Genomic DNA, 25,460 nt, shown 5'->3' with positions numbered 1-25,460 from the left:
GCCATTTATTTGTGTCCCTTTCCAAGCTTTCTCCAGGAAGGAAGCAAAACTAGGGTGCAATAACCAAGCATTTGTGAACTTAAAAGGTTTGGGTCCCTAGTCCCTTTCATCCTCCAATAATACTAGAGGACAATGATCAGAAATGTTTCTAGGTAAACCCCAAAGTTTGAACTTGAATCTTTCAATCCACTTAGGACTAAGTATAAATCTATCGATTTTACTCCATTTATTTCTATCAAATGCATTACACCAGGTGAATTTCCTACCCAGTATCCGTAACTCAGTCAACTCACACCTATCTATGAAGTCATTGAAGTCTTTCATACCCTTTTCCCTTCTTGAACATCCCACTCTTTCACCCACATTTTTAATTTCATTAAAATCTCCACCTACACACCAAGGCTTAGGGAATATTGCTTTCAAGTTCAATAGAATCTCCCATAATTTACCTCTCTTCATAGTGTCATTAGGAGCATACACATTAGTAACAACACAATCAAAGGAGTTGAAAACAATACCTGAAAGTAGAATGAAACTTCTATTACTGTAACAATCTGAGAGCTGAAACACATTAGGGTCCCAAATGCAAAGCAATCCCCCTACCCCTCCCTCAGCATCAACAAACATGAACTCCATTTTGTCTCTAGGCCACAATCTTTTTACGTCCACACTTGAAATACTTGCTTCTTTTTTTTGGTTTCTTGAAATAAAGCCAAGCCAATTTTTCTATCTAATATGAGCTTCCTTATTTTTCTCATCTTCTCAGGCCTTCCAATCCATTTGATATTCCAACTTAACCACTTCATATCAACAAACTTATGCTCTTCAATATCACCCTGGAGGAACTGATTATGCTGCCTCATCAACCCCATCTCCAATCCTTTCTTTATCCAACTCCTCCATCTGAACAAGTTTTTGAAGCACTTCCTCATCTTGACCCTTGCAATCAATCCCCAAACTTTTTCCCAAAAGGAGTGTTATTTGTGCATCATGAAGTTTTCCTTTGACACAATGAGGATATGATTTACCTAAAGATGACTTCGACAAAGCAGCAACTGCAGATCTGACCACAACTCCTTTGTGGTTACTTGTACTTGATCCAGCCCCACCACGCCCTAATCACTAGCAAACCCAGAAAATCCACCTAATAACATGGAATTTCTAGCACCCACTTTTCTTTTCCCTTTATCATTTGTCTTGTCTTCATCTTGTTAGAAACAGATTCACTGATGGATACACTAATAGTATCACAATCACTAGACTTAGAGTCCAACACAATAGGCTCATCTGTCCGCCATCTATCAGCATAGAATGGCTGGATGCCTCTGGTTAGAATTTAATCTCTCTATTTATTTTATTTTTTTCATAAGAATTTGATCTCTTTGATAGGAACTATCTCTATTAAAAATTAAAATATTCCAAATAACCAGACATATAAACAAAAGAGACATTTTATTGATGGAAATTTCTTTATTACATACAAACCAATAAAAACTAATTTTACATACAATACAAGCCAATACTTTTGAAACAAACAGATTATTTTTAAATAAAGGGATACAATAATTTATTTTTATATTTATAATAGAGATAGATTGGATGGTGTGACAATCTCTCAGTCACATTTATAATGATGGTCATGAATTATGTCTTGGAAATTAGAGCAATTCTAACGTTACTCTTTATTTTATCTATCTATTAATACACACTGTTTAAAGAGTCTCTCAAAGCTCTCCAATTATAGCTAGTTTAAATTTTTTTGTTAAAATGATTAGTGTAGTAGTTAGTCCATTGAATGAGGTAAAATAAAACGAAACTAGCTATAATAGCCAGCATGCCTCTTTTAAAGAGCCTATTGGAGTTGCTCCTAGGAGGCGAGATTTCCAATCTGCTGATATTAACATAATCTTGAGGCGTATGAGCTGATAATCCTGGAAAATACAAACCCAGCAACCTTAGCGTTATCATAAGCCAGCCTTCCTTGTAGTCTCCACCGTACGCGTCGATGTGGTGGATAGCAAAACTCCTAATCAGCTCACAAATTGCGATCAAGTAACTTGGTATGAGCCACCTCAACGCAAAGTAGTTCTTATTGATTTCCTCACTTTCGACCTGTTTTTTTTTTTTCATCGGAATGCAAATTTTGCAAAGACAATCAATTAATCATCTTACTTGTTGAAAAGAGAAGGAGATAGCGAAAAAACATAGAAAACCAAAACATAATCAAACAAGTCTTTAAACGTTATGTTTAGTTGTTGTTGTTGGATTTGTGAAATTTAAGGAAAATGGAAGGAAATAATTTTTATAAAAATGAAAAAAGTAGATCCAGTGAAAAGTGTTACTTTCCTGAATGGGCTGTTCCATTGTTTGAAGTACATCCTTACTTAAATAAAGTAGAATAAAATAAATAGACATTTAAGAAAAATAACAGTTTTTTTTTTAATTATTTAGTTTACCTACAAAAAAATGGACAACTACAACGAATTAAATCCAAGATCCAATATTTGAAAAATTTTAAATTTTAGAAATAGGACACAAGAGTAGGGTAAAATCAATTAAATGAAAGATAACATTGATCAATAGACTCGGCCATCAAGGATTGAGTTTATACGTGAAGTCATGGTTAAAATTTATATTTTTCACTAATTCTTAAGATCGCCCCTAGGCTTAAGTTTGGTAGTTACATAATATATTAGCAGTTGATATACTTGATACGTCTCCAAGTTAAATAAATACAAATAAAATAAATTATTTATTATATATTGTGTACTAGTCCAGTAGGTCTTTTTCAACAAATTTATGGTCTAAGATTCAAATCTTACTTCTTCTATTTATCTAATTTATTTTTTAAATAGAAAAATAAGAGACACATGATATAAGGAGAAACAATCAAAGATTTCACCAAGTTCAGCCTTCACTTAGGCCTCGTTTGGGAACTGTCTATTTTAGCCTAAAAGTTAAAAAATTACTAAAAAAAATAAAAAAATTATAACCTATGCAAAATTAGAAACCCTTGTGAATGTGTTTTTATTATATTAAGGCTTGGCCTATCTTTCTGGATCCAATATCACAATGTAGACAGAAAATTTAATGTAGGACCTAAATCCATTTTAAGTGTGATGTAGATCACGTTTAGATGGCCATTTTAATTTGATTGGCATACCTGTGGAATAGGACATATTTTTACTCAACTCAACACTTATGTGAAGTAGCAGTGGATTATATTTTGATCACCTGTAACAAGGGGGAGGCAAGGGCGGGTATCGCCTCTTCCAATCCAAACCCATCCCCATATAATTAATGATGGGATACTTACACGCAAGTCCAAATTTATAAACTTATACTCCATTAAGTTTTAATTAAGATTTTTTAGACATTCAAATCTCATTAAATTTTTAATAGTTGAAATTATCCTTCAAATAAAAATTGTTCATCATTTAAGATTATCTATAAAGAAATATAATGATTTGACATTTATTTTGATTTTCAAAATTTTAAAATATCAACTTTAAAATTCTACTTTTTTATTTACTGTATTTTTTTGTTTTCAATGAATTATTTAATATTTTAAGCAATTTTTTTTAATTTTTAGACACACCTAACATAAATGCACTTAAAAAGTACAATATTTGTAAAAAAAAAAACTTTACCAAATTCACTAAATACCAAAAATACAAAAAAAAATGAAAATTCAGTACATTTTAAATATTTTTTGTGTATTTATTAATTTTTTAAATATTTTTTCATAAATATTTTACTATTTAGATACATCTAAGTAATGTGTATCTAAAAAAGTAAAAAAAATTACTTAAAATTTTTAAAATATTCACTAAAAACAAAAAATACGAAAAATAAAAAACTCAATTTCTAAAAAACTAAATTCAAAAATTTGAAACCAAACACACTGAATGTTTTTTTTTTTTTTGTTGAAAAAACTGAATTATTTTTTTTTGTGCAAAACTGAAAATTTTGTGTCTATAAAGGAGTATGATGATGTGCAAAACTGAAAAAAAAAATTAAAAATGAAAAACTAATAATGTTACCAGTTTTAAAACTGGAAAAAATTGATAATGTTCTCAGTTTTATTGGATAATTGAATCAAACCAAACGTTTGGTCTCATGCTTTGTTTTTGTCCATCAGTAAATGAAAAAATCATCTAGAACATTATTATACAAAATTGATAATGTTCTTAATTTTAAAAATTGAAAAAAATTGATAATATTCTCAGTTTTACTAAATAAGACTTATTGGTTCAAAAAATCTTAGATAGGACCTAAACTATCATAACATTTATAAACATGACTTTTAGATAATTAACTCATTAATAATATATAAATAAATAATATGTATGTATGTATATATATATATATATAATATAATTAGATATAAGAAATGAATACTAAAAATCTATGGTTTTGTTTAAATATAAATAAATAATAATTCTAAAAGTCTCATTCTTTTTGTATATGAAAACAAGAAAAATTATTTAGCGTGTTAAGGATTTAAATGATTCTCAATTTTTTTGGTTATTTGAAATATGGTCGGGTATCCGCAGATATCCATAGGGATGGGGATGGGATTGAAAAATTCCGACCACATTTCGATTGTTTGCATTTGTGTTTTTAAAAATAAGGGTAAATTACGTTATTAGTCCTTGTATTATGGTTTTTGTGTCATTTTGATTTTTATAATTTTAATTGACTCAATTGTAACCCTGAATTTGTAACTTTGTCTCAAATTAGTCTTATTGTTTATAATTGTTAGCATTTTCAAATAAAAAATATGCATATAAGGGACATGTATCATGCTTCTTAAGGAAAAATTATAAATTTGTTCAACTCAGTGAATTAAGTTTAACTAATTCAGTGAAAAACTTTCATTAAAAACACTAATGACTTTATCAATTGGATTAAATTGACACAAAATTTAAAATTAAGAGTCAAAATTAAGCTAATTAAAAATATAAGGACCAAAATGACACGAGGTAAAATATAAGGACTATAAGTATAATTTGCCTAAAAAATAGACAACAAATTCATTTTTAAAAATAGATTATTGATTTTTATTTATTTATTTATTTATTTTTGGTGACAAACACGATAAATTGAATAAATTAAGAGACCAACTAAATTTTTGTGTAAATGATATATACAAAAAAAAATTATAAAATAAATAATTTAAGTTATTAAAACAGAATTCGCAATAAATTATAACAACACTTTCTAATCCAAACGAGTTCAAATTATGAAAGCCAAATCCTATTTTTATTTTTTTGGTGGAAGTTTATTTTAGGTCCTACTCCACCTTAACAACTTAGGTTTCGTTTGGAATGTAAGTTGACTTTTTAATTTTTTGATATTTTAGTTATTTTAATTTGGAATTAAAATGTCTTGTTTGAAATAGATTTTTTAATTTTTTTAATTTTTGTAAGAAAAAAAATAAAATAATTATGAATTAAATATAATATTTTATTTTATTTGATTAAAATAATATATTTTGTCTTATATGAATTAACCGCAATGAACATCCTAAACAAAGTCTTAAAATGAGAGAGAGAGAAATTACCCGGCCTCGATAAAAGCAATCAAAGTAGATGTAGGTCTCCCCAAAGTGCTTATACGGGTAAATTTGAACATCAAATGGCACCCTGGTTACAACGTCATTGGAATAGACATACCTCAAATATTTCACACCGTATTTTTTTATAGTACTGTTCATGAAGTCTTTAAACTTGTCATCTCCAACCCTAGGTTGCCCAAATGTGTACACCCCTTCCATTTTTTCCAACAGCAACGTGTCCTCATGGTACCCCAACAAACCCACAAACAATATTGCCAATGCACCCCCCAAACTGTGTCCTGTCACTATAAACTTTGTCTTTCCTTCCTCGTCCTCCAATAATTGCTTTCTCAACCTCTCTCTTATCTCATAATACGCTGGATGTTGGCTTAAGTAATCTACATCGGTGATTTCCTCGGGCTTGGGCCAGCCTAAGTCCTTTTTTAGGCCCAGAGCTTTCATGAAGCCTAGGTGCGCCCTACCCTCCATTTTTTTGTGGCCTTTAATTTCGTACAATTCTGACTCTATATCTGTGATCAACGCCCCGGCATCTAACGAGTTGGTCCCTCTGAATGCCACCACGATCAGGTTCGCTTTTTTATCGTTGAACATGATTGCTTGTGTTTTCGACGTCTGGTTTTCTTCAGAAAGGAAAAAAAAAAAAAAATTATTGTTAGTATTGAAAAAACGTGTAAAAATATTTTGAAATATTTTACAAAATATATTGAAGTTATAAATATTTTAACATTTTGTAGACAACCTTTATTAAAACTGTCATTAACAAACCTTTATTAATTAGTCTAGGAACATTTTGAAAATTTAATGAACGATAACAATAAAAAGGCTATTGCATATTTTATTACCTATTATAAAATTGGTTATTTATTAAATAAAAGGCATAGCTTATCCACTTGATCTATTTCAAAATTATTGATAAATTGACTCATTACACCTTACTTCATTCAACTATGAGTAAGACTGCAAACGAGCCGAGCCGAGCTTTGCTGAGTTTGAACTCGGCTGGTTTACTTATCGAGCTCGTTTATTGAGCTCGAGCTCGACTCGATAAGGAACTGGGTTCGAACTCGGCTCGGCTCGTTAATTTTAATGAAACTCGAACTCGGCTCGGTTCGGCTCAATAAATTTTTTTTAATATTATTTATATTATTTAAATATAAATATTTAAATAAAAAATATTATTTATATTATTTAATATATAAAAAATGTATTTATATTATTATTTATATATATATTTATTATATAATTTAAATAAAGATAAACGAGCCGAGCTTAATGAGCAGAGCCTATGCGAGCTCGAGCTCAGCTCGTTTACTAAACGAGCCGAACCGAGCCAAGCTTATTCATAAACAGCTCGGTTCATTTATTAAATCTCCTCAACTTTAAAATCATCACATATTTAAAAGTTTCAAATTCATTATTAAAATCTAATTCTAATATCTATTTTATATTTTGAAGAAAATAGAGTTTCTAATGAGAGCATCATACTATTTTTCTAGAATTCTTATTTTTTAAATAATTAAAAAAAAATCTTATATTGTCTAATTTTTATTGAATCATTAAAAAAAAAAATCTTATTATACCTTCATCTATACATCCAAAAGGAAAGTTAATTAATCCATTTAAAAATTTGTATTTAAAAATTTGAAAAGAAAAGTTAACTAATTAGTTTTAAAATTTAAATTTTTGTACGACTAAGATATAGGAATTAATTTACATCTTTCATAGATTTTTCTCTTGATGTTTAATTTTTTTAAATAATTAAAAAATCTTCTATTGGCTAACTTCTATTGAATCATTAAAAAAAAAAAAATCTTATTATACCTTGATTTACACATTCCACAAAAAGAAAAAAAAGTTAATTAATCTATTTAAAAATTTAAATTTAGAAATTTGAAAATGATCATTTTTAAAATTTAAATTTTTATACCGCTAAAATAAAGGAATCAATTCACATCTTCCATATATTTTTGCTCTTAATATTTAATTTTTTAAATAATCAAAAAATCTTTTATTAGCTTACTTTTATTCCATTATAATGTGATTGATGATCCATTTTAAAAACTTGCTTCTCCCACCACCACAAGTTAATTCTAATCCATTTTCATAGAAAAGACAATTTACAATTTTGAGTAGACAATTTCTTAGGCTTTACAAAATAAGAAAAAATCAATACATTAACAAATGTAATTTACTACTGTCATATGATAAATTAAAATTATAAAACTTATAAAACAAAATGTATTTACATTTTATTGAAAATATAATTTTTTACCAATTAAATTATAATATATGCATTTTTTTTATTAAGAACTCAATTAGAACACTCAATTAATAACATCAAAATAAAAATCTTCTCTTATGTATAACTCTAATAAAAATGAATAAAATTTAATTGATTATAAATTATCTTTACATATTTTAAATAAAATTTATATTATTATTTTAAATTTAAAACTAATTTTTAATTATTTATTTATATTCGTACATAACACAAGTAATATGCTATTATTGTATTGAATTAAAAGATATATACTCCTTAAACGACTGATGAATCACTCATTTTAAATCCATAACCATAAATCCAAATATAATGTTATATAATTACAAAATTCCTAACACTATACATATATATATATATATATATGCAAATATAGAAAAAAAAAAAAAAAAAACTTTATGTATAATCTTTCTTACCCTTCCATAAACTGAGAACAAGCGGATTATCCATCTGCAAAACAAAAATAAAAAGAGAGGAAAAAAGCCATCATCATCGTCATCATCATCTAGAAATGTTTTCAATCATAATATTAGGGTTTTTTTTTTTAAAATTTTTTTGTTATTATATATATATATATATATAGTTGAAGAACAGGTTGTTGATGATTGAATTGTATATATACCTTCCAGTACTTGGTGAGTACAAATTTGACAACGTCTTTAAGCTCGTAGGACAATTTAGCAGCCATCATAGATAGTGATGCCGTATACTTCTTGTTGTCACTACTGATTCTTTTGTCTAACCGCATTCTCATGTCAACACGTCCTACTATCGTAATTTTCTTAGCTAGTCCTTCCGGCAACTCCGCTGAACACCCACCATATAACCCACAACCAAACAAATTATTTGCATATTTGTATGTAGAAAATTAATTCATAAAGAGCAAATTTCATAAATAATTGAGTGTTACAACCACTTTGTTTATACTATTTGTTGGCATCTTATATTGGTTTTTGAGCCAACAATGTTTAGGATGAATTTATAAGAGGATGCGTGCTGGAGGTGTTTTTTTTTTTATCGAAACTTAAGGTTTTATTTGGCTTATAAATTTAGAAAAAAAATTTAAAAAAGAAAAAAAAATATGTAAAATTAATTGAAATGTAAGTATATTTTAATAAATTATACAATTGATTAAATAACAACATAAACTTATACTAATCAATTGTACAATCAATTGTGATTATTCAATCTCCTTTCATTTACAATGGCTATTAATTGATTGTATAATCAATTGTGATCTTTCAACCCAATTGATTTTGTAAGCACTTATGATTTTCCTTTCACTCTTTCATGCCAATTGAATATACAATTGCTTGTGCTATAACGACAAAAATTAGGATAGTGTTATATGCTATACCAATTGACTACACAATCAATTGTATTTGAAATTTTAAAAATTATGATGTTTTGTGAATGTTGTTATGATTTTGAAAAAAAAGTAATAATCAACCTGTTGTACTAACAAAAGCTCAAAAAAAAAAAAAAAAAAAACCTGTTGTACTAACAGTTATTATCAATTAAATTAAACTGAGACAAAATTATAAATTTAAAATAAAAAATGCTCCAATTAAAATTATAAGGATCAAAATAATACAAAGACTAAAATATAAATATTATTTGTATAATTTGTCCATATAAATTTAAAAGTTCAATTTAATAATATTATAAATACTTATACTTAGGTACGTATCGCATCATATGACAAAAAATTGCATCGTGACGTTCAATGGAGCCAAAGTCTTAAAATATGACAAGTTGGCACTGCAGCGTAAACTAAAAAAATACATGACATTGACAGTATTAAAATAACATACTCTACTGGGATGATCTAAGAGATTGAATAAATTTTAAATATTATACTGCTAACGCAACTATATATATACATCATGCGAGAGCGAGAGCGGGTGTGGGTGTGGGTGTGGGTGTGTTATTAACTCTCTATTTTTATTCTTACATTTAATTAACTGAATTTTAATTATTTATTTAAGGTACCAGGTTGTGGTGGTTTTAATATACCTACAAAATAAAACAAACAAAAACGATGGAAGAGTTAAAAGCATTTAGAGAAAAAAATTGAAAGAAAAAGTGTGGGTAAATTTGAAACCTTCATTGTCGATCTCATTGAGGACTTTCATAAATTTGGAGTCTAGTTTATACATACACCCTTGCAGGTGAGAGAGGACCTTCACTATTGCTGGGATTGACACGTTTATGAGCAACCAGAAGCGGATCTTGTTCACAACATCTCTCACGCCGTAGAAGAAGAAGAAGATGAAGAAAATAATGATGAAGAACAAAAAGAAGATCAACCAATTCATTTTTTATTAATAAAAAAAAAAACACCAACTCTTCTCTCTCTGTGCTGATCTCTTTCTTTCTCGAATATAATATAATATAATAAATTAACCATGCAATGCATGACCACTTATATAGTGTTTGTATTTTGGCAAAAGATGCTTAACACTCTAACCCAAGTATCCTCGTCCGGTTTTTTTGATGCTTTTGTTGTCCTTACGATTGCTTTTGCTTTGGGAAAAAATATTTGTATTTTCACAATGATGCAAGTGTTTCTTGTGCATGGTACAAATTTTTCTTTTGTGTCATAGTCGCATCAACAAAGATTTTATTTATAATAGAATTATTTTTTTATTGTTTCACTGATTTGTAATTTTTTCTTTTGTTTTTGATTATGTTTTCAAAATCTTTTTTTTTAATATTTCAAAAAAAAAAAAAATAGTTTAGTGAAAAATGAAGAGAAAAGAGGTATTAATCCAAAAAGAAGAGAAAATAGGTAATTTTTTCATATGATTTTTTTTAGGCGAAAATATATTTTTGCTGTTTATTTTTGTTCAAAAAAAAGAGAAAATCAGACGAAAAAAAATTTATAAATAGATTTTGAAAATGAAACCGTGTTTTTTTGGATGCATGTTACCTATATGATTTATGCTAGTTCAACCAACACAAGCAAAAAATACAAAGATACCTAGTGTGTGTGGTAATGAAACAAATCTTCCTACTTTGCAAAAGTGTGAATCACATTATCGTGTTCCTATCTTGAAGTGTGAAAAAAAAACGAAAAACAATGACTTGAGAAGTCAGCAATATACAAAACCTTACTTGAGAATACCAAAAATATAGGGAATACTCAACTTTTTCTTTTTTTTTTCTTCAAGAAAACTGGCACAGGATTCTTTTGTCACAACCCTGTTTCAAAACATTACAACTATTGAATGAAATAGAGATTTTAGGGTGTGTTTGATTGGATGGATTGGATATGGGGAGATTAGAATCTATCGGACTTGAATCCTGAGACTGTGAATTTCCCGGACTATTTGGTCGGATTGGATATGTATCCTGTGTTTGTTTTTTCATGGGATTAGATGTTTTGAAAGAACTATTTTTAGTGAATCCAACGTTTGGTTGGACAGACTAGATAGGATAAATGAACAAAAGACTATTTTACCCTTTTCAATTGTTTACTAAGTAATAGCAATATTAAACATATCTTTAATATTTTAATTATTTTTAATTAAATAAATTTGTTTTTTTAAATTAAATAAATAAATAAATAAAATATCAATAAAATTTGTTTTAAATCATTACTGTATAACAAATCATTATTTTTTTTACATGCAAAACTTTACTGTGTTTGTTTATTTACACAATTAAATAAATTTATTTTTTTACACAATTAAATAAATAAATAACCACTAAATTTGATTTAATAAAATACTGTATAACCTGTATAAAAAATTTATATTATTTTTTTAATTAAAATTTTAAATAAAACACCTATTAAAATTTAAATAATGAAATTAAATAAATTATAAACAAAATTTTAAAATAAAACATCAATAAAATATCTATAAAAAATTATTTTAAAAAATTAAATAAATAAAACATCAATAAAAAGTTAAATAAATTTATTTTATTTTTAAATTGAGACATTTAAATTTTATTGAATTTTATTAAATATAATACATAATTAAATAGTAGAGGGTCAAAATGGTCATTTTCGCATCTAATCCCAACAGTGGATAGTCCCCCACATTCTATCTCACCCCCCCAGGACACAATAGTCCCCCATATGGGGGACATGGAGTTCGGCCGGACTCCATGTCCGGCGGACTAAAAAAAAATCAAACGGCGGATAAGGAACACTATTTGGATTGATATCCAAATAGTGGATAGTCCCCCCCCCAATCCCCCCAATCAAACACGCCCTTATTGCTTTGTCAAATGAATGGAATAGAGAGATGTGTCTGACTATGTTTTTAACTTGGAAAATGATATATAAACCCATTTTTTAAATTCATTTTTTTACACTCAGTGATATATCAAAAAGATGATTGGTTGATAATTAGAAAATATTTAATTACCCACAAATCATTTTCTTAACACATTATAGAGTTTGAAAAATGAGTATAATTTTTAGATTTGAACAACAATATTCTTTTAACATTATTGTTTTATTAAATGAAATAGAGATTTTCGTTCTATTTATGAAGAATAATGTTTGAGGGCCCGAAATTAGTGGCTCGAATTTGGCTCAAAACCCAAAACGACGTCGTTTTGGGTTTTGATTTTTTTTTTTTTTTTTTGTTCTTCTTCCTCAGTCTGATACGCAGTGAGGGAGGAGAGAAAGAGAAAGAGAAAGAGAAAGAGAAAGAGAAAGAGAAAGAGAGGGAGAGGGAGAGAAAGAGAGGGAGAGGCCGTCGCCGTCGTCGTCGCCGATAGCCGATCGCCGCGCCTCCGCCTTCGCCGCCTCGCTGCTCTGCTCTGATCGTCGCCGTCGCTGCTCTGATCGTCGCCTCTGCCCCTCGTCGGCTCTGCCCCGCTCGTCGCCTCCGCCGATCGTGTCGCCTCCGCCACCTCCTCCTCCATTTTTTAGGCCCCCTCCATTCCTTCCTCCCCCTCCCCCTCCTTCCCTTCTTTGTCTTCCTCCTTTCTCCTGCTGAAAAGAAAAAAAAAAATTAGGGAAATTTTTTTTGAGCCATTCGAGCCGCTGCCCATTCGGGCTTTGTAGCACCACTGATTTATGAAATAGAGAAGATGAAAATCCAATGTGTTATTGTGAGGTTGATTGAGTAAGTAGGTATGGGCCCATTTATTATCACTGATAAATTAGTTTTATAATTATAATTTTTTAAATTATTAATTTACAAGGTTTAAAATAAATTGAATATATTTTTGTCGAACGATGTAACCAAAATATGACACATAATAAGACGCTTCCAAATAATCTACTAAATTTGTTACCAAATCTCTTCCATGGATGCGAGAGACCCACATAAAAATATTACACTATCAAAACAAAATGTGCCAATTGGTAACACACACATATACATACACATATTATATATATATGTGTGTGTATGTATATGTGTGTGTGTGTGTGTGTGTAGATTATTGGAACAAACAATTTAGAATGAAATTATTAGATATTTGATGCAATACAAATGGACAGATCAGGATGTTGCAACTAGTCATCTTTACAATCCAGTTCAGGTTCTAGTTCTTGGACATATCCCAATCGAGTGGAATTGACATAATCTTGAGGAAACTGAGCAGAAAATCCAGGAATCGCAAACCCGATTAGCCTAAGCAACCTCAAAAGCCAGCCTTCTTTATAGACTGTTCCCTTTACGTATGGGATGATGAAACCCCTAATCATCTCCATCACTGCATTCAAGAACATGGGTATTGCCCACAACAGTGAGAAGTAGTTCTTGTTTGGCTCCTCCTCTACTACTTGGATATTACCCAATGTAATGTGTTAGTGTGACTCTCAATCAAAATTCTCAAGATAGAGAATTCATTTAGTCTTAGTTTTTTTGGGACAGGTTTTTCCTGGTTAAGAATCACTTTAGTCTGCAATGTGAGTTGATCCTTATACACTTTTTCCCTTATTTTTTTTTTTTTGGAAAATTACTATGTAGTCCTATGTAGGGGATCTATTTCCCTTCTAATCCCAATATATTTTCAATAGATTAATAGGTCCACAGTTTTTTAAGTTTTATACCCAGAGTTCCCGTTTTTTATTTTCGTATTTTGTAAATGACTGTATTACCCTTTGTTTGAGATGTATATATACGTGAAAAATCAAATATTTGCTCCGCTCAAAAAAGAAAATCGTATCTTCGCCTCTGCGATCTCGATTTCTCTTCGTTATGGCGATCTTATTATGCTGTGTGGTCGATCTCATTGTGCTGTGAGGTGGATCTGATTGTGCGATCTGAATTTCTGTGTACAGGCGATCTCTGCGTACGTTCTCTCTCTCTCTCTCTCTCTCTCTCTCTCTCTGTATCTGGTTTGTATCTATTGATACATACATATACATATATATATATATATATATATCTCTGTGTGTGTATGTGGTTTGTATCTGTCGATACATATATGTATGTATATATGGATAAGTAAATTTGCGTGATATCTGGTTTGTGTTTAGCAATGTTGTTTTAGTTCTTTGTTTTGTGATAAATTTTATTTGTTTGATACTTATTTATTTGATTTTTGTTTGTGATATAGTGTAATGATTTTGATTTTGTTGATTTTGTTTGTTGTATAGTGTAATGTGCTTTGAAGTTGTAGTTTGGAATTGTGAATTCTGGTGTTTTGATACTGATATGTTGTAAGTGTATAATTTTGCAGTTTGGAATTGTGAATTGTGCACTGTTGGTACTGATATGTTATAGCTATATAATTTTACAGTTTGGAATCTTTGAACAATTGTTTGTTGATTTGTGGAGAGTTGTTTCATTTTAATGTGCAAATACAGTAATTCTTGTACTGCTATTAAGATTAGTGAGGGATGTAGTTATCATGAAGTTGTTGAGAAAATATGTGCGAAGTTCAAGGAGTTGAGTGTTGGTAACTTTTGTTTGTTTTTCTCTATTCCTGGATATTCTAATTATATTGTTGAATGTGATGATGATTTGGGGAATATGCTGTCAATGGTAGGTGGTACTGGTTGTCGTGTTGTTGATGTTGTTGTGGGTGATAAGAGAATTGTAGAGGTTGATGATGATAATTCTTGTAGGATTGATTCTGTAATTTGTGAGAGTTCTTTGGTTAACGATTGTGATGATTTTAGTGGTTTGTTGCCTAGTTTTTATCTAGAACCAGAGAGAATTTTGTTGTCTGCTAATTGGAAGGGAATTATACATAGTGTTGGTCAAGAATTTGAAGGTGGAGTGCTGGCTTTCCGCATTGCGTTGGCTAAGTATGCAGTTGAGGGTGGTTTTGCAGTGAATTATTTGAAGAACGATGCAACAAGAGTAACTGCTGAATGTGTAATGAAGTCGTCTACGGGTTGTAAATGGTTTGTGCATGGAAGAGTGTTGTTGAATTCCGGTATTTTTTTTATAATGAAGTTGGATAATGTGCATACTTGTGGGGTTGTTGCTCGTAGATCTTGTAGCAAAATGGTTGGTTCTAGACTTGTGTCTGATATTGTGCAAAATGATATTAGTGATAATCCATTGACTAGTCCTATTGAAGTTAAAAAAAAGTTGAAGAAGCAATATGGTATAGATGTTTCTTTTCGGGTTGCATGATTAGGAGTTGATATGGCAAGATATGGATTGTTTGGTGATTTTGCAACTTCTTTTGACCAACTTCGACGCTACCTTAAGACAGCTATGAGAACGAATCCGGAAAGTGTGTTTGAATTAGATGTGGATGAAAGTAGTGGGTGTTTTCGGAAGTTGTTTGTGGCATTTCATGGATGTTTGTATGGCTTTCAATTTTGTCGTCCGTTGTTGTTTGTTGATATTACATTCTTGAAGGGGCGTTACAAGGGGCATTTGCTTGTAGCAACATCAAAGGATGGTAATCAAGGTATGTATTTATTTCCTGTTAGTATAGGTTTGGTTTGTCAGTGTGTTATTGTATTGTGAGTCTGTTAATTTTTGCAGTTTCATGTTATTTTGTTTGCAGGTCTGTTTCCTTTGGCTTTTGCGATTGTTGTCGCTGAAAATCAAGATAATTGGATGTGGTTCTTAAGTCAGTTGTTAAAAGTTGTTGGTTCAAGCCGAAGATTGACCTTTGTGTCGGACCGTCAACAAGGATTGCTAGATGCTCTTTCATCGGTTTTTCCCAATGCACATCATGCATATTGCTTGAATCATTTGAAGAGAAATTTGATTGACAAATTGGTGGGACTTCATACTAACTATAAGCTGAGTTTGATAAAAATATTAGTTAAATGTGCTTATGCGCCAACGGTTGCTTCTTTCCAACATTATATGGAGAAATTGAGGCGTATTGTTGGGAATGGTAGAGTTGATAGTATGTTGGATGGTTTGCAAAATGATAAGTGGGCGAATGCATTTTTTAGAGGGAAACGATATGGTGAGATGTCATCTAATGTTGCCGAGTCTTACAATAATTTGATTGGTGGGGCCCGTGAGTTGCCTATTACTTGTATGGTTGATATGATTAGGGTTCAAATCATGACTCAATTGTCGAATAAAAGAGCTGAATCTAAAATATGGCTTATGAAATTGTGTCCAGTTATGGAAAAGAAGTTGGTGGACTCTTTGAAGCTAGCTAAGTCTTGGGATGTGATTGTTGCTAGTGATACTGTACTTGAGGTTCATTCTTCTATTTTTTTTATGTTGATATTGGTAGACAGACTTGTTCTTGCCATGAATGGCAATTGAATGGTTTTCCTTGTTGTCATGTTGTGCATGCTTTGCATAGTAGTGGTAGAGATGTGTATGATTTCATTGATACCTTTTTTCGTGTAGATTGTTTTAGAGAGTCATACAAGGAATCTGTTTATCCAGTGCCTTCAAGTGAGAGATTTGACTTTGATGGTGCCGGTAGTTTGATTATCAAACCTTCTATAACGAAGAAACAGCCCGGGCGGAACAAGAAGAAGAGGATACCTTCTAAGGGTGAGAATGTGAAGCAGATCAAGTATGGGAGGTGCTTGAAATATGGAAATCACAATAAGAAGACGTGCAAGGCTGCTATTTGAGGCCACAGTCTATTCTTTTGGATTTGTATTTGAATTTGAGGAATTATGATAATAAAAAATGTGATACTTTGTATTATGGAAGTAATGAATAAAGTTGGTTGAATTATTTTTTGTTTTTTGATGTGTTCTTTTGTTATTGAAGTTGTTTTGTAACAGTCTTATTTTGTTTTTTATTTTTATGGAATGCTGAGAAGGTTGTTGAAAATTTCTTATTGAAACTGTATAATGTTGAAATGCAGTTTTACTACATGATTCATTTATTTCATATTTCATAGCGACAAAACTGTAAAATTTTGCAGTTTTAAGAATTATTAGAAACAACCTGATGAAATTGCATAATTTTGCAGTTTTAAGAATTATTAGAAACAACCTGATGAAACTGTATAATTTTGCAGTTTCAAGAATTATTAGAAACAAGCTTTACTGTATAAAAATAAATGCAACTACAAACAAGTACACAAACAGTCAGAAGAACAACCACAATAATAATAGCAAGAAGAAGAGCAACAACAACATCAATGACAATAATCATTTTCACCATAATAACCAGAAGAAGATCATTCCCAAAAGTATATAAAGTACTTGTCACATGTTAAAAAAAAAAAAAAGTACAAAGATATGTTCACTTGCATATTTGTATTATTAAGAAGTTTGTTCATTGTTTCTATGGTTTGGTATGTTTTGTCAACATTTGGTAGTGCTCGAGTTTCCAAGATGGGTTCTCATCATTGAGCAATTGACTGATGATTTCTGTTCGAAATTTGACCCACTCAGTTGGTCGAAGTGATTTCTGCACAGGTTGCCAGTTGATATATTGGTTGATAACATTGCAGACGACGATTGCATAATCATTCCTGCAAAGTTTTAGATGAAGTTAATTAGTTAGGTAAAACTGCAAAATTTAGCATATTGGAAGATTAGTTTATTGATTTTGTATCGTACGAGTGTGGGGTTTGTTGTGGGCATTCCTCAATTGATGCAATTACTGTCTCGCACTTTTGAGATGATGACATGTTTCCTTGATTGCTGAGTAATGCTTTATTCCATCTCAATTGATGTTGTTGCTACAAAGTAGTTAGTGGGTGTTTTTGTTAGTTATAGTGATGAGTTGAGATGTTTTTAAAGGAATGGAACTAAGTAGGAAATTTTATTTAACTTATAATTTCCTTTACAATTTCAAAGTGCTTGTTGTGGCAATCTTTTGCTGGTCTCAAAAAGTCATAGTGTCTCCATATCCCATCAGCATTGTCAAAGATCACAATTGCCCAATGGTTGTCGTGGTTGATTGGGAAATGGATATATCTGTTTTTCATTGCTTTTGGAAAATGGTTGTCCATCATTTTTTCTCTCAGTGCTTGATCTTGGTTTTGTGGTGGAGTCTGTAAGTTATATATATGTTTGAAATATGTTATAAAACTGTGGTAAGACATGTTAAGAAAGTAGAAAATTTTGCAGTTTGAATAATATTGAAAGGTATGTTAAGTTTTTCTTACATTGATGAGTATTGAGAAAACGTAAGATCTTCCCGCATATGAATTTCTTGCAAAGGCTAGATCATTCTTCTTAAATTCTTCAATGGTTGGTTGGAGTGCCAATTTCTTTTCTGAGAAGGCATCAATGACCTGAAACATGTTCTATATGAGAATGTGTTAGGTTTGTGAAATAGGTTATTGAATATGTATAAAATTGTGTAGTTGGAAACGTACACAATCTGCATATATCTGAAAAGTATACACAATTTTCATCTTCACTGCCAGACCAGACACAAGCACTTGATTGTGTGTTGTTGATGAGTTGAATTTGGTCTTGGTCTTTTTTGGATAGGCTATGCCAAACCTTGTTAGTTTTGCGGCATGAAATAGCGAGTGGCTTGTTTTTGATTGATTCTTCCTTGAAATCATCATCACTTTCCAATACTTGAAGTTGTGTCTTCTCTTGATTGACATCCTCTTTTGGGTTGGTTTCAGCAGTAACTACTTTCTGTTGGCCAATATCTTCTTGCATCTTTTCTTTCTGTTGTTGTTTTGCTTCATGAGCATCCTCTTTTTGCTCGGGTTCAGTAAAAGGTTCTATCTTTGCTTCGATTTCTTTTTTTTTTCTTTTCATTCTGTTTCTCTTTTCCTTCATCGGTACCCTCTGTTGGTTTGGGTACATCAGTAGCAATTTGTGTCTTGTTCCTTGCATCTTCTTTGGCTTTTGTCATTGGTTAGTGTTCAAAATCTGGGTCATGTGCTTGTTTTCTTAACTTTTGTTTGATTTTCTTGACCATTGATCTTTGTTGAGGACTACCAGTTTTTTTGGTGGACATTTCCTTCAATTGATCTTCTTTTTTACGCAATTCAGCCATGAATTTTTGTTCCATATTTTGCATTTGTGCTCTCATGGCTGATATGAGTTTGTCCTTGTCGTCCACTTTGGTTGGTGTTTGTGCTTGGACATAACCTATAAAAAAGTTAGATTGTGTTTTGGTTAGTTTAATTGGATTTTGCAGTTTGCTTTAGTAGTAGACAATAGTTTACCTTGTGCATGAAACATGTCAGATTTCTCTTGGAGTTCTTCTCATTGGTTTGTCAGTTCTTCTTCATTGACTTTTTGTTGTTGGTTTGTTTGTTATTCTTCTTGTTCTTGTTGTTGGTCTTCTTCTTCATCAGTGTCTTCTTGTTGATCACCTTTTGTTTCTTGTCTTTCTTCTGCTTCATCATTGTCTTGTTGTTCATCAGGTTCTTCTGGTTCTTCTTCTTCTTCTTCTTCTTCTTCTTCGTCAGTTTCTTCTTCATCAGCTTCTTTTTTATCAGTCACTTATTTTTTTCATCATCACTCTCTTCTTCTTGTTCATCACTTTCTGGTTCTTCTTGTGGTTTTTGCTTTCTTTTCTTTTTTTGTTGTTGTTCTTCTTGTTCTGATTTTGATTCTGATTGAGGTTCTTCTTCGAGAAAGTCCTTCTCATCATTGTCTAGAAGTCTTTTTTTTTTTGTTGCTTTTGTTTTTTTTTTTCCGCTTATTGTCCTTTTTGTGGTCATGTTCTTTGCTGAAAAGTCAGTTGATGTGCTTTGATTAATATGCAATAACTGTATTTCTTGTTTAGTTGGGGTTAAAGCACTTTGGTTAACCTGCATTGGAACAATATGGCATATATCAGTAATACTGTAAAATTGGTCAGTTTCATAAGATGAGTTATACTGTGAGTAATGTGTAGGGATGGCAATTTGAAACCGACCCGATGGGGACCCGACCCCCCCACCCCGAATGGGACGGTTTTTTCCCGAAAAAAACTCCCCACGGGCCGGGGATGGTATTAAAAAATAAACCCCCGATCATTTTCGGGCCGGGGACGGGGATAGATTTCCCAACCCCAGCCTCGCCCCGCCCCCGGCCCGAGTACACCCCGTATATATCCCCGAATATATATAGTATATGTGTTTAGGTTATTTCATTTCATTTCACTCCTCTCTTCCACTCACACTCTCTTCTCTAGGCGATGCTCTCCCTCTCTCTGCTGCGAATCTGCGATGCTCTCCCTCTCTCTACTGCGATGCTCACGGCGATGGTGCCGGCGTCGGCGTCGGTCGCTCCTCCTCTCTCCCTCACGGCGTCACTCCTCCCTCTCTTCTCTCGGCCTCTCTCCCTCTCTCTGCTGCGATGCTCACGGGTGTGTTTAAATCTGAAGATCTGGGTGTGTTTAGGTATTTGTTATTTGTTATTAAATCTGAAGATCTGAAGATCTGAAAATCTGAAGAAGAAGAAGAACAGATCTGTATATATATCTGATGAAGAAGAACAGATCTGATTGTTGCGTATATATATATATCTGTATATATATATCTATGATTAATTTTTTTTTATGATTGTTATATATATATATATATCTACGACATATTTTTTTTTGTTTTTTTTTTTTTGATCTTCTTAATGTTGCTTTTTGAGCTCACTGAGATGTTGATGTTGTTGTTTTGGCCGGGGATTTTCGGGGTCGGGGAAACCCGATCCCCGTAGGGGGTAGGAATGGGGGTCGTGGTGGGTTCCCCGTCGAGGATGGGGACGGGAACGGGGGGAAGTTCTGTCATTGGGGATCAGGCACGGGGAGGGTGATCCCCGGCCCCGTCCCGTCCCGTTGCCATTCCTAGTAATATGGGTTAAGTGTCAAAATATGTTTCTTGAAACTGAAAATTTTTACAGTTTCATAATATGAGTGATGTGAAATAGATTTGTGCGTTTAAACTGTAAACTTTTACAGTTTCATAACAGGAGTGATGTTAAATAAGTGTGTGCTTTGAAAGTGTAAACTTTTACAGTTTCATAATATGATTTGTACTGTGAATAATGTGAGTCAAGTGTTAAATATATGTTGTTTGAAACCGAAGAATTTGAAAGTTTCATAACATGATATTTACTATAATGACTGTGAAATGAGTGTTGAATAGATTTATGCTATGACAGTATAGAAGAGTTTGAATACCTTTTCAAAGTGAGCAAGGCTGATGTGTTTCCACTTGGAGTACATTTTGCCAAGGTTCCATTTTATAAACCTTGGGAAGCCTTCTTTGTTGGATGGTCGGAGGAGTTTACTGTGCTCACAGTACCAGTACTGTAAAAAAAAATTGAAATATGTTAGATAGTTAGAAATAGGTGGATGTCTGATATTTTTGTGTGAAGTAGTTGAGTAATGTGTTTACCAAGAGTAACATGACGCATACAGTGACATGTCTTGGGTTGTTGTTTGCATTTGTCATTGAATTCATCAATGTGTCTTTTATTGCCTCAACCCAATTGTACTTCTTGATGTTGTTGAGATTGTCAAATAGTTGAGGAAACTCCAACTGAGTGTATGGCCTGTTGTAGGCATGAGAAGTTTCAAGCATAAGTAAAGGGTGATGACCCTTGCAAGATCTTGACGATCATTGGTTGATTTTCCTTTTTTTGTTTGTTGAAACATTTTGGTCAAAGACTTGCCATCCAATCTCTTTACTGATTTGCATCTTCAGTTGTAAAATGGAAGCTCAAAATCCTTTGGCCTTGCATAGGATTTGGTAGTGATGTTGTCTTCTCCACAGTCGATACCAAAAATGAGCTTGGCATCACCATTTCTGAGTTTAATTTCCTTTTTGCCAAGTATAAATGCTCTTTTTCTTTTGTTGTAGAGTGTTGTCATTTCTGTTACAATGGAATTGTAGCATCTGCACCAAGAAGCCTTCAGTTGTGTTGAGGAGAGAGCATTTATAATGGGCCAAAAAGGGTTTTTTCCAGCTCTGTCTATTGAGCTTTTGTGAATTTGACCCCCTTCAATAGTTTGATTACTGTTCCGATGTTGGAATGGTAATTGAATTGTTGGACTCTCTTTGCAGGGACTGTTGTTTTTTTCCCTTTTGATGCCTTGGTTTTTGTTTTGGGAGTTGATTGGCTTTCTTAGAGCTTTCTTTTTTTGGTTAGAGGAGCTTTTTGTTTTTTTGTTAGCTTTCTTTTGTTTGTTTTTGTTGTGGTTGGAGGTGTGGTTGGTGCTTGTTGTGTGGGTGGGGTCTGTGGTGTAGTTCTTGGGCTTTTTCTTGTAGGTAGTGTGGTTGTTTTGTGGGTTTTTTGGTAGGGTCTATGGTGTTTGGTTGTTTTTGGTTGTGGTGCTTGGGTTTTTTTGTGGAGGGGGAGATGTTGGTGGCATTTCAGTGGATACAGGAGAAGGACTTTCAAAAGGGGAGATACTTAAATCCCTGATTGGATTTTTGGACATATGGGTTTGTTTTTTCTAATATCTTCCAACAGGGTATGAGTAATATAGTGACAAAACTGTATAATTTTGAAGTTTTATAAGCAGTTTAATATGAAGTTATATGTATTTGTTGGTAACAGTTACGAAACTGTATAATTTGACAGTTTGATTTGTGCCTTATAATAAGTTACCTATTTGTTTTGAGTAGTGATTAAACTGTGTAATTTTGCAGTTTCATTTGCAGTTTGAATAAATTTAGATATGTTACTGATAGAGTGATGAAATGAAACTGTATGATGTTGCAGTTTTTATAAACAGTATCAACAATAAGAACAGCCCATTGCATTTTGTAAACAGCAACAATAACAACGAGAAGATTAAGTATTCAACAATAACAATAAGAAAAGCCAATATTGAACAACAAGAATAAGAATAAGGTGTTGAATGTGTAAGAACATGGATTTATGTGTAAAAACACTGGATTAGAATGTTTTAAAATAGAGGAGTATAATGTTTTAAAACAAGGGATTATATATAAAAGAGGGTTTATACATTTTGAAGTATGTGAAATGTGTATATACGAAATATGAAAGAAGAATGTATAAATTTGAAAGAAAAATAATGAAGAATAGGTGAAGAGAGATGTTACTTTTTTTTCCCATTTCTGTGAATCGGAAGTCAGGAACTATGAAATTTCTTCAGAGTGGTGATGGTTCTTCGTGTTGTTGAGAGTCGCCGATTGGAGAATATGAACGGCTTGGTGTTGTGTTGAAGATGAACGGTTTCGTTTTGTGGTTAGGGTAGGGTTTCAAAGGGAATGGAGTCGAACGGAGGAGAGATGGAGGACTGAGAATGCGATTTCGAGCTGTGGAGATGTAATAGTGTACTGATTAGACTGAGATGGGTGATGAAGATGAACGGTTTCGTTTTGTGGTTAGGGTAGGGTTTCAGAGGGAATGGAGTCGAACGGAGGAGAGATAGAGGATTGAGAATTCGATTTCGAGCGGCAGAGATGTGATAGTGTACTGATCAGAATGAGTTGATCGTGGGTGATGGTTGCGTGCGTGTAAATTGGATGATATATTGTGGGTATTTTCATCTTATTGATAATTTGAGGACTTAATGGAGTATTAAATTTGTTTTGGGCCTAAATGGGGTATGATATGTTGGGCTTGGACCTTTGGATTAGTTCCCTTTTTTTTTTTTGGTCATTTTCTTTTTCTATTCCATCTTTTTTTGAAGGCCCATTAACTATGGGTATGGATATCCCATTAACTATTGGTTTGGATATGTGTAAATAAAAACACTAGTGGACCAAGCTCAAAATAGTAGGTGGTTTGAAATTGACTTTTTTGGTAATTTTTTTTAAGTGCACTCTAAAAAAAACTTATTTAAGAATATACATTTTCAGGTCTATACAATTAGACGAACAAAATAAGTAAAAATAAAAAATTTAAAAAAAGTCAACCCAAAAAAAAAGAAAAAGAAAAAAAAACAGAGAAAGAGAGATGACTAACCTTGCCTTTATAGCAGCTGGTAAAGTATAGACAAGGCCCAAAGTGCTTATACAAGAAAATGTTGTTGTCATATGGTAATCTAGGCACCATATCATTGCAATAAACATACCTCAAATATTTCACATCATAAACCCTCAATTTCTCCTTCATGAACTCTCCAAATTGTTCATCCCCAACCCTAGGCTGCCCAAAAGTGTACACCCCATCCAACCTCTCCAACAACCATGCCTCCTCATGTAACACTAGCACTGCCACAAACAGAATTGCTAATGCCCCTCCCAAACTATGTCCGGTCACTATAAACTTTGTTTTCTCATACTTCTTGTCCATTAATATGTCTTTGAGCTTTTGTCTAATTGTGTAGTATGCAAATGATGGTTGGCCCGGGCCCATATCTATCTTTTTGGGCCAGCCTGTTTTCTTTTGTAGACCCAGAGCTTTCATAAAGCCACCGTGTATCTTACCCACATCATGAAGGTCAAACCATGAGAAGTCGACATCTGTCCGCCATTTATCCGCATCGAATGGCTCTGTGTCTCTGAATGCGACCATAATTAGGTCAGGGTTCGAGGTTGTGTCATTGAACATCATGGCTTGTGTTGAGATTTGCTCTTCATAATCTGCAAAATAAATAAATAAAATTGGATTATAACAAGTTATTTTTCACCTATATGTACCCCAATAACTCTTTATTGACAAATATCAATTTTTAATATGTAAAAAAAATATATATATATATTGATAGCATAATGAGTAGTATGATTCAAGACAAATAAATTGTCAAAATTGAAATGTGACAAACACTTGTTGAAAAGTGGTTGTATGGTCATAATTAAGAGGGGAATCAAATTTTTTTATCTGGTAGAGGCGAATTCGTAACGGAATTATATACAAAATTTTGAATTTTTCTTACTAAGATTTTGAAAATTATAGATAAAAATATGATTTCCAAAAAATTGGTGGAGCAAGTGATCTACTACACCATGTCTATATATTATGTCGATTTGGGCTATTTATTTAGCCTTTTCATTATTTTTTTAGAATTATGCTAGAGATTCTAAATAATTTATCAATTATTTTACTAAATATTTCACATGGGTGTGAGACCCACATATGTAGATTTGTGTGAGTCTTACCCATGAAAGATGTGGGAAAGAAGTAATTATCCTACGTTTTTTGAAACATTATATTGTTTGTTACGTGCTTAATAGCATGAGATTAAAGACTGGTTTGGCATACCTCAAAAAATTTAAAAAGTTAAAAAGTTATCACTATTCACTAAAAAAAATATAAAAAATTAATTTGACACAAAATTGTTACAAACAACTCTGACATCTCTACAGACACAGAGCTAACTTTTTTGGAAAAATTGCACAGGTGGGGTGCATAAATAACACGGT

At 31.8% G+C, this 25,460-nt stretch overlaps 1 protein-coding gene and 1 pseudogene across 2 annotated transcripts; both read right to left on the bottom strand.

The window, feature by feature from the left end:
• Window positions 1-1,435: 1,435 nt before the first annotated feature.
• Window positions 1,436-10,257, bottom strand: LOC114258292 (triacylglycerol lipase OBL1). Its single transcript, XM_082922019.1, has 5 exons — window positions 9,964-10,257; window positions 8,482-8,666; window positions 8,276-8,309; window positions 5,567-6,201; window positions 1,436-2,112 (listed from the first exon to the last, which is right to left on the bottom strand). The coding sequence occupies exons 1-5, from the start codon at window positions 10,175-10,177 to the stop codon at window positions 1,750-1,752; spliced, it is 1,431 nt and encodes a 476-aa protein (XP_082778145.1). The 5' UTR covers window positions 10,178-10,257; the 3' UTR covers window positions 1,436-1,749.
• Window positions 10,258-13,268: 3,011 nt separating this feature from the next.
• On the bottom strand, window positions 13,269-24,693 carry LOC114258323 (triacylglycerol lipase OBL1 pseudogene; annotated as a pseudogene). Its single transcript, XR_014365146.1, has 2 exons — window positions 24,057-24,693; window positions 13,269-13,607 (listed from the first exon to the last, which is right to left on the bottom strand). The product of XR_014365146.1 is annotated as a triacylglycerol lipase OBL1 pseudogene (transcript).
• Window positions 24,694-25,460: the final 767 nt, after the last annotated feature.

This window comes from Camellia sinensis, chromosome 3 (assembly GCF_055761805.1).
Source record: "Camellia sinensis isolate YWXY chromosome 3, ASM5576180v1, whole genome shotgun sequence".
NCBI classification, from domain to species: Eukaryota; Viridiplantae; Streptophyta; class Magnoliopsida; order Ericales; family Theaceae; genus Camellia; species Camellia sinensis.
The sequence above is the reverse complement of the archived record's forward strand: the minus strand, read 5'-3'. Positions and strand labels throughout refer to the sequence as shown.

Excerpts from the sequence above, each read along its gene's own strand:
- LOC114258292 (XM_082922019.1), bottom strand. The coding sequence starts at position 10,177 with ATGAATTGGTTGATCTTCTTTTTGTTCTTCATCATTATTTTCTTCATC. Across the intron at positions 8,667-9,963 it reads CAATGAGATCGACAATGAAG|CGGAGTTGCCGGAAGGACTA; the intron begins GTTTCAAATTTA and ends GTGGGTGTTCAG. Across the intron at positions 6,202-8,275 it reads TGTTCTCAGTTTATGGAAGG|AAAACCAGACGTCGAAAACA; the intron begins GTAAGAAAGATT and ends TCCTTTCTGAAG.